At 47.5% G+C, this 9,271-nt stretch overlaps 1 protein-coding gene across 2 annotated transcripts in view; it reads left to right on the top strand.

The window, feature by feature from the left end:
* Positions 1–9,033, top strand: part of LOC105449384 (storkhead-box protein 2) — a 74,328-nt gene extending 65,295 nt beyond the window's left edge. Inside the window, exons 4-8 of one of the 2 annotated variants that reach the window (XM_011688599.1) lie at positions 843–1,298; positions 3,532–3,738; positions 4,174–4,337; positions 4,643–5,125; positions 5,374–9,033. In XM_011688599.1, coding sequence (XP_011686901.1) covers positions 843–1,298; positions 3,532–3,738; positions 4,174–4,337; positions 4,643–5,125; positions 5,374–6,546 — 2,483 coding nt within the window. In that variant the 3' untranslated portion in view covers positions 6,547–9,033. Of the gene's footprint in view, positions 1–842; positions 1,299–3,531; positions 3,739–4,152; positions 4,338–4,642; positions 5,126–5,373 lie in introns of both variants that reach the window. The other variant, XM_011688590.1, reaches the window with a different exon arrangement.
* Positions 9,034–9,271: the final 238 nt, after the last annotated feature.

The following is a 9,271-nucleotide window of genomic DNA, read 5'->3' as shown; positions in this document are numbered from 1 at the left end:
CCCCCCCCCTCGAGTTTAGAATAATCCATATTCTTTTTTGTGGGCGTGAACCAGATGTAGGAGAGCACGCAGTCGCGGTGTCGCCAGGTTACCGTAAGACGTGACTGGAAGAATAAGGATTTCGATTCTCTCATAATACCGCAGGAGCCGTGCCGTCGGTCGCCCCGGGCTTAATAAATTCGCCGTCTTTTTCATGTCGCCGATCCGCGTTTGCTCCTCGACTTCATTCGTGGAAAGAATTCGATTAATTCGTAATTGGAATGACTGTATCTCTGTTCCGTCCCATGAAACGTCCCTGATCACGAATGCGGCATGAAACCCAACGTGACTTCTCTTTCCCATCGCGTCGCGCGCTTCTTAATGAAATACTTAGCGGTCGTTACACGTATGGAAATGCGAGCAGCCTCGATTTGGTTTTAGAAAGGCTTTAACATGAATGTAATTTAATTTGTCATGTGTCACCGGATTCATAGAGTATAAGCTATCCACGTTTCGGCGACGGCCTCGAAAATAAAGTTACGTGATCGTATATCAAATCAAAAGACGAACAGTAGTTTACTGCGACAGCGGAGAGGAATAAATAGAAAATATAAAATTACGGCGTCATCTTATTGTTCATTTTATCCCCGGAGGGCGTTAATGCGACGGACGATCGTAAAATCCGGCGCACGGGACCATAACGGGCGCAAAATTGGTATTTGAAGCATAAAGCAAGTTACGTAAAATGACTCCGGCCGGATGATAACTCGCCGTTCAATTAATTCCTAGAAAAATTACGGCCTCCGGAATGCGCGGACGAGAATGCTGGCAGGTATTAACCTCGAGCCCCTCCCGTTTTGCAGGTGATATAGAGGACTGTCTGGTGGCTCCAGTTTCCCAAGGTCAGTTCACGCCGCTGCCAGAAGCCTTATGCTGGGCCATTCTGGAGCTGACTTCCCAGAGGCAGGCGGCGACCTTGGACACCCTCAGATCAGCCCTGAGGAACGCCTTCCCGGCCATGCAGAGGCCCAGCCGAGAGCTCGTTTACGACGCGCTCGCCAAGCTCATGCAAGAGCGAAAGATCTATCACACGTCTCAGGGCTACTTCGTCGTAACGCCCGAGACCAAGAGACTTAGACGCGACTCCGGTAGCTCCAGGCGGTGTTCCAGGGACGTGAACGGGTCCAGAGGTCAGGGTAGCATGCTGATGAGCAACGACGAGGCGGTGGCACTCGTACACGGCGAGATGCTCACTCTGCGAGACGGCGATGTTACGCATCAGGCTGTACAGACGAACCTGGCGGACGTTATTTGCGGAGGTAAGACGAGTCCCCGCTAATTATTTTCTGAGCCTGACGTCACCCCGAGCTATTTTCTCAATGGACAAAGTCCATAATTTGCTAGCGGTTCGTGTACGTAGCGTATGACATTTTCGAAGAAAATTATTCTTTGAAAATTTTCTTTGCCATTTTTTTTGTAGATATTTCAGTTAAAATGTGGAAACGTGAAGTAAGATAAACGCTGTCAGAAGAGACAGCCCGTTAGTCACAAGGAGCGTAGATGTATGTTCCACGAGGAAGCTGTCGTGCAAGAAGCCAATGTTGTGAAAATATCGGCTGTATATTATATACCGCGAAAGATGGTGTCGGGTGACGACGCGATTAACGCGCTTTCGTCTTCATTCAGTAGTAACCGCGAGCTCTCCGCGTCTTATTAGAGTGTCGTGTATCCCGTTGTCTCCTGCGGTGAGCGCCGAGGCTTATCCGCGAGGGAAAGTTTCCCGTAACCATGTTCCCCGGTTGAGTCGTCCCGCGATATCAATCGCGACAGTTAATTTATAACGCTTTGCCGATCAATTTAACGCGTTAGCACGACGCGTCTCCACGACGCGGCATGAGCGTTACGCGCGGGGGATCGAAATTATGTTTCAAGAAAGTACTAAATACGGTACGCGACAGAGTGGAGAAATTCTTGTTATTAAATAATATAGTCGCCGGATATTGCGGAGAGAAATTAATGTCGCGCCGCGGGCGTGCAGAGGTGCGTGTTTGTGTCACTTGTAACACGCCTCGCGTAATTTTTGCGACCGCGGTCGAATGACAAGAAGATAACGCGCACGAGAGAGAGAGAGATATGAACGAATAAAGGCGCGTGAGGCTGAGATCGATTTCGCCGTGTCTCGCACGAGAGGATGCGCAGGAAGCCGGAGCCCCTCGTAAAACTCGCGCGAGAACGAAACCCGCTTTGCCCGGCAGACCGGTCGGGCCCAGGCAAACTCGTTCGGCACGTGTTCGGGAAACGTTCCGATTGTGTCCAGGAGGAGAGCAGTTCGCTAAGCTGCTCACTCTCCGAGGCCTTTTTCTGCTTGGCGACTCGACGGACGGGTCGGGAGAGCGTTTATGTTGTTGTCGTCCTTGGTAGCCACGCAAGCCTCGCCGCCGGAAGATCGTCAATTCCTCTCGCGACCGCATGCGAAAAATCAGCGCGCGATCTTAATTTCGCTTTTTGCCGCGTTCGCGGAAACCGCGGGATAGGGGCGAGCGTTCCGCTCTCTGCCGTATGTCCACATTCTTATTCCCGATCTCCGCTTGTCAGCGCGGTCCCCTCAGCCGCGCAGCGCTGATCCCCGATTACGCATGAAAAATTCCGACGCAAATTGTCGTTTCGATTATTGCCGCCCGACAGGAGCCCGAGAAGTTATCTTATATCTTTTTATTGTCTTTGACAAAAAGTTCTCGTGATATATCGCCGGCCGAGACCTTTATACACCGCAATGCACGCGGAAGTTTCTTGCGGTATGTTCTTTTTTCCGTGCTTTTTTTTTTAACGTGTGCGTCGAGTGTGCGTACGCGGAGAGTGGAACCGTCAGCACGGCAAATATACGAGAATGAGAGACAGAGAAGGGTAGAGAAGCTGACGATGCCTGGAAAGCGTTTAGCACAACCGATATATTAGCTATTGGTCACGACATTGTCTACCGTTACATACGCTGTCGACATCATTGTGGATAGGGTGGGAGGACCACACGTATATAATCTTCCTACTTTTCTCTTACTCGTTTCTCGGCTGATTCTCACGCTGGTAACCCACTCGTCGTCGCTCGGTACGTCGGCGTATCGCCCGTGGCTATGTACCAAGATGAAACTCTCAGGAATGAGGGTATTCCACTTTTTTCTTTTTTTTTTTTCAAGTTACAACGCGCGGCTCGGTCATGATATTAACCCTTTTAACCGGAGCGACACTCGCCGTCCGGACGTATTCTGATATTTGCACGCGCGTCCTCGCGTCGCGTAGAATTTACTCTTCCCAGTCTGCTCAACGTGGCAGCTTGAATTTTCCCGATACGCGTACATGGTCACACTTTCTACGATTATTCGTGTCTTATTTGACAGACAGCATTAACGGACGGAACATGAGGATATATCGTCGAATCTCCAAGATACGGAAATTATCAACTCGTGTTGCATGTTCTTTTAAGCATTTCATTCGTTTTATATATAATTATTTTATATAATAAAACGTTAAAAACAATTATGTCTGTCTCCCTTCCAGGAAATCCCAACGATAAAGTCCTGTTCGCCAGGTGTCGGTCGATGCCCGGCCGCCTCGAGAGGCGACACTCTCTGCGGCTTTGGGGCTCGGCCAGACGTTTACACAGAAGCGGAAGTTCACGGTCTCTACCGCGACGACCCGAAAGAAGCGATACGTCTTCCAGTGCGGAATACGCGAGCACGGACAGCGCGCCTCACAGTCCGACCAGTGAGTCTAATCGGGGAAGGGATTGCGTGGTGATGGGTGACTGCTTTAAATGGGTGATGGATGAATCGGTTTTTGTTAAAAATGCTTTCGATTGTTTATAACTGTCCTTTCAAAAGTAGAATTTCGGAGTTTTTGCATTAGCCAAGAACTTTCGCGTAATTATACTTCCATTCGCAAGATGAGATTCGAACGATTTTCTTTTGTCGCAACCTTAAAATTTCTAATATATTGCTCCGGTTATATTAAGACAATTATAAACAATTTGTAACCGTTGCGAAATATCCTATAGATATATATAGATCACATAATACAATCCAGATTATAGCCTCTTAGTCACTCTGTAGCTGGCAAGCCCTTTCTCGATCCTCGTTGTCTTCTAACAAAGCGCAACATAATCCAAATCCCTTCCTCAAGGCTTTTCTGGGATTTTTTCAGAGAAGATAGGCCTGCTCTCCAGGCTCTTTCGGCGGAGCACAAGGAGGAAGGGCGCACCGTTAATGGGCACTTTCAGTGCTCAGTATCCCCCCACCGAGTGGTTTAATCCGCGCGTCGTGCATTTGCATAGCGTTGCCACGCAGACAAGGGCCGCCAGCCCTTCGGTAAGTTGCATACATGCAGGTATTTCCCAACAAGAAAACCAGCAAGACAAAACTTTTTGCCGCTGTACTCCTAGCGCCGCGAGGCTAATTAACCGGTTCCCCTGACAATTAATGAAAATTCTTGAGGCGACAACGTGCCGAGCTATCAATAATGTTGAACTTGAAAATTTAATAATAGTAATGAATAAAGACAGTATATAAACGATTCAAATAATTTAGTTAGAATTGAATTGGAGGCGGAAAACAAGGATTCTTGCCAAGAAATTTCGAGTCGCGAAATTAGATCGATCGAATTTGCTTCTCAGATGATGGAGGGTTTAGACCAATCGCAGGCCAGTTTCCAAGTGTGGGACGACTCGAGCTCGGTGCGATCGGCCACTTTACCAAGGCGACATCGGCGCCAAGCCAGCGGTGACTCCTCGAGTTTGTTGGCCAACTCGACGCCAAGAAGCTCCCGAAGGCATCGATCACCGTGCTCCACTCTGCCGAGATCCAAATGCTCCAGCCTCAGCAGATGCACGTCCAGAGCGTCTGTTCTACCGCCCAGCACCACCAACCATCAGGAGAGCTATCAAGCGCGTAATCAGACGCAGAATGATAAAAATTCGACGAATTCGTCGCCCAGCAGAAGCGGCGGCAGCTCTGGCTCGGTTAGAACGATGAATGCGAGCCCGGCTAAGACGACTACGTTGGGCAGGCCCAACACCAGGCAATCCAACTCCAGAAGACCGAGTCACGATTTCAGCAACGGCGGCACTAAGTCGGTCAACGGTTCTCCGCAGCATAAGGTGGATTTGTAACTCCGTTATGAATATGTAACGAAATATTTGCATGCGCGTATACTTTTCTTCGATGGAAGAAGATACTCGTAAATTTTCCATCTGTTTCTTAAAAATGTGTCAAAAGATTTAAAATTTTAATATTCTTTTTAGATAGCAGTTGAATGATTAATCTTTGCAATCTCGAACTTTTCAATTTTTTAATTTTCTTTGTTTTTTTAATTTTTTTTTATTCCCCTGAATAAAAAAATTTTTAGGCGCTGCAAAAAACGTCATCGGGTCATTCGTCTCACTCTAGCGGCAAGTCAGTTTCCAGCGCGAAATTAACTTGCTCGCCATTGAAAACGGCCACGCTATCGACGAAATCGTCACCGCTCAAAGTCGTTCAGCAAGGTTCGCTGACTCCCCTGCAAGAGGCGCAGAACTCGATAACCCTACAAGTGTCCACCAATCTGAGCCCGTCGTCGCAGGAGCAACGGACGATACAGAATAGCGTGACGCTGGCCTCCAACACGACCAGCACGACGACCATTTCCGGCTCGCCCGGCACGAAGATCTACGTTCAGCAGAATAACTCCCCGATGAGGTCCGTAATCACTTTCGAGAACGGCACGGTGAAGACGAAGATTGCCGAGAAGGAAGTCATCGACTGCAAGGAGAAGCAGGAGAGAGAACTGGTAACCGAGAAGGCCTACAAGACCCGGGTGGACGACGAGAAGCTTTTCAAATCGAAGCTAGACGACGAGAAGCTGAACAAGCCGGTCAAGGCCGAGCGTCCGTCGTCGCTCTACGCGCCGAAGGAGCCGAAAGCGGGTCTTCTGCTGTCGGAGTCCGACAAGGAGAACAAGCCGAAGGTCGAGGACGAAGTGCCTAACAAGCTGAAGCTGACGAACCGCCTGAACAACAGCCAGGCCCACTTGATCGACGGCTCGACCAACAACGTCGACAAGAACGCCCTGGCGACGCACGAGGCTGCCGCGTTGTCCGCCACGAAGAACACCAACGATGCGATGAACAATTCGCGCAAGCTTAGCCTGTCGCTTTCGAAGGACGCGCTGAGTTACCGCAATCTACTTCATCCCGGTTCGAAGAACAACATCGCCTCGAACCCGCCGTCGCCCACCAAGTCTTACGACGGCTTCGGCGGCTCCTTCAACGACGTTTACATCGAGAACCTCGAGACGGCGAAGCAGCGCGCGCCTCAGGGCTCCGAGCCCAACCTGGAGAAGACGGTGAGCCGAGGTTCGGATTTGCACTCCTATCCCAGCCTCAGCGACATGCAGGTGCAGTTCACCAGCCTGGCGGCGCAGAAGATCCTCAAGGGCTGCCCGATTAACAGCGTCGACACCTTGGTGGAGGTGAACATGGCGGCCGCCGACAAGCCCAACAATTGCGACGTCACCGTTCACACGGATTTCGGCCTCGTTTGAATTTCAATCCCCCTTTTTCCCTTGTACATCCGTCGATTATGTATATCGTACCACGAGGGTGGGACAAGGAGCCTTGCGTCCCACCCGAACATATTGCGTCCATGAAAAACAACGTGCCTCGAGGCGAGCAGTATCGATGAAACGTCACTAACGCCTTGCTTCTCATACATGAGGATAGAGAGCTATACTTTTTCTCTTACTTTTGTTTGTTAGTGGAAAAAAGGCCACGGCTTGCGTAAGAAATATTACACACGGAACACGCGTAACAGTTACCAGCGATCTGTCGCTTTACGTACATCTCTCTCCTCTCTGTGTCTTTTTTTTTAACGAGCGTTCCCGAACAATCGCTGTTGCCAATTTTGCTTATGTTATCTGCATATCTGGATTAATACGATCAAAATTTTCAATCTCGCTTATTAACATCGCTTGCCTTATTAAGCAAAATATCCGCCTCTCTTAAAAAAATGTTATCTCAAAATAATTTCTCCATTATTGAATTACTGATTGTATTTTTTATACACTGAATTTCGATTAAATTATCGTGTAAATCGTGTAATCAAGTAACAGACGGGCAAGACATATTTTACGTTTTGCATTAAAAATGAGACGGCAATCGCTCGCGAGTACACTTTCTAAAGTACACCTATAGATCTTTTCAAATTTCGAAATTTATAGATTGAGAGACGCGCGCGTATCGCAACGTCGACAGTTTTGCATCGCTTTACTCGAGCTAAAGCGATTTGTCAAAGCAACATTTCTCGCGTGCAACGGTTACGCGCGACCCACGAGCGAGCGAGGAAGAGGTGGGAAATTTTTTCCGAATTAAAGCACTGCCACTTTCCTATACGCATACTTACACTTTTCATTACTAATTTTCACGCAGTCACGGCGATAAAAGGACTTCCAGGCCTTCGTAGCGCAGTAAGACTAAAAATGGTACACAGCGAAGTTTCGTAACGCGATGTGTAGGCAGGGAGATCCTTGTAAAAAAAAAAAATTCTTTCGAACGAAGATAATATCGCAGTGGATAGTGCGGGAAACAATGCCTTTATCGCGCGTCATTAAAGCGCGAGCAGCTGACAAATTAATAGCAATACCGTCCCCAGGGAGCGCGGATAACGCAGAAAGGTTCGAGGAAAAAAACGATCGCGAGGAATCTGCGATTCTCGCCTGCGCCGCACGGAGATTTGATATCAAATATTATACATAATGTTTACACGCATAGTGTAGAGGAAGGGCGTTTTTCCTCGGAAGCGCGGCCGGTACCATTCGCAATTAGTGCAATCGTAAATCTGTAAGTGCCAAAACTTATATCGTAGTACTTAAATAACGATTCCGCCTTAATGATTTCGGTCGCACGGCGATTATTTCGCGCGGCGCCGTACACCGCGGCCGCACGATTTCGGTAAGTGCGATGAGCAAATCGCGCGAGAAGAAAAGGAAGAAAGTAAACGCCAATCGCGAGAAGCCGTAGTCTTAGGAAAAAGAAAAAAAGATAGGCAATCAAGCGTGCGCACGGCACGAGAGAAGAGGATCAAGAGACACACGCCCGCTTTGTACATTTCATACTCTGTATCCGCAGATTAACCGATCGACGACGCGGGTTCGCGATCGCCGTTCGCTCCACATTTCCAAAAAAAAAACGCCGACTTTTCGCTTACATCGCGCGCGTCGTCAAAAGTCACTTATTATCATCGATTAAATAATTACGAATCGTGTATCAATTAATTTGCTACAAACTATATCAATTATCATCATCAATACTGCAACCGCAATTCCAATCAATTGTCGCATAACTTGCAAATTATTATTACTGAGCTACATAAGAACTTGTTATAAAATTGTTGTAATCTGTACGGGTCATCGTTATAATTGATTTTTTTAATAATAATTTAATATGACTTAAGGACATGCAAGATGCAATTATTTTAAGCATCGATTTTGAACGCGCAGAAAAATGCAAACATAAAATTATTTTGTAAAACCGAAGTAAATGTGCAATATTGAAAATCTGCGTGAGAATATGTTGAAAAAAGTGCCAATTGGAATTTCTGAAGGGCAACGTTCGATTAACTTAATCGGTGATTATCACTTATCAAGTAATGCTGTTTCGTTAACATGGGTAGAATTATTAAATTCTGTTGAGTTATATATATATATTAACGTGTTGTTTAAGAAGCTTTAGCGACGACGAATTATATATATATATACACAATTGGAAATTTTGCTCAAGCAATTCTATCAATCGAACGAATCGCCGATTAAGTTAAGATCGGCGTTCAACCGTCCTCGACTCGGGACACGAGAAGTATCGCACTCCCACGGGAAAGTCGGCGTCCGCGCGAACGGCGGAAACGCGTTATATCGAATCCGCGCCTCTCTCTTATTTCTTATCAAAACTAACTTGTAGAGTATCAATCTGTATAATCTTACGTATCATTGTAACAACGAAAGTATATGAGTAATAAAAAGAGTGGAAAAAGCGCAGAGGCGCGTCTTGTATTATTGCGTCGCGGACCTACCGTCACAGCAGCCTGGATCGCGACCGCCGACCGCCGACCGACGCCTCGAAAAGGAATTATGGATGATCGTCGAAACCTCTCAGGGGACTCGGCTCGCGATCTGAAAATCGATAAACTACATATTACGGATTACGACGAGGACCCTCGTCTCGCCGTTGAACGTATCTCGAATTACCTGTCGCCACTTCTAAACGCGCGTCCGC

The sequence above is a fragment of the Wasmannia auropunctata genome, unplaced genomic scaffold, assembly GCF_000956235.1.
Source record: "Wasmannia auropunctata unplaced genomic scaffold, wasmannia.A_1.0 LD336111.1, whole genome shotgun sequence".
Taxonomy (NCBI): Eukaryota; Metazoa; Arthropoda; class Insecta; order Hymenoptera; family Formicidae; genus Wasmannia; species Wasmannia auropunctata.
This window is presented reverse-complemented; position numbering and strand designations above follow the sequence as displayed.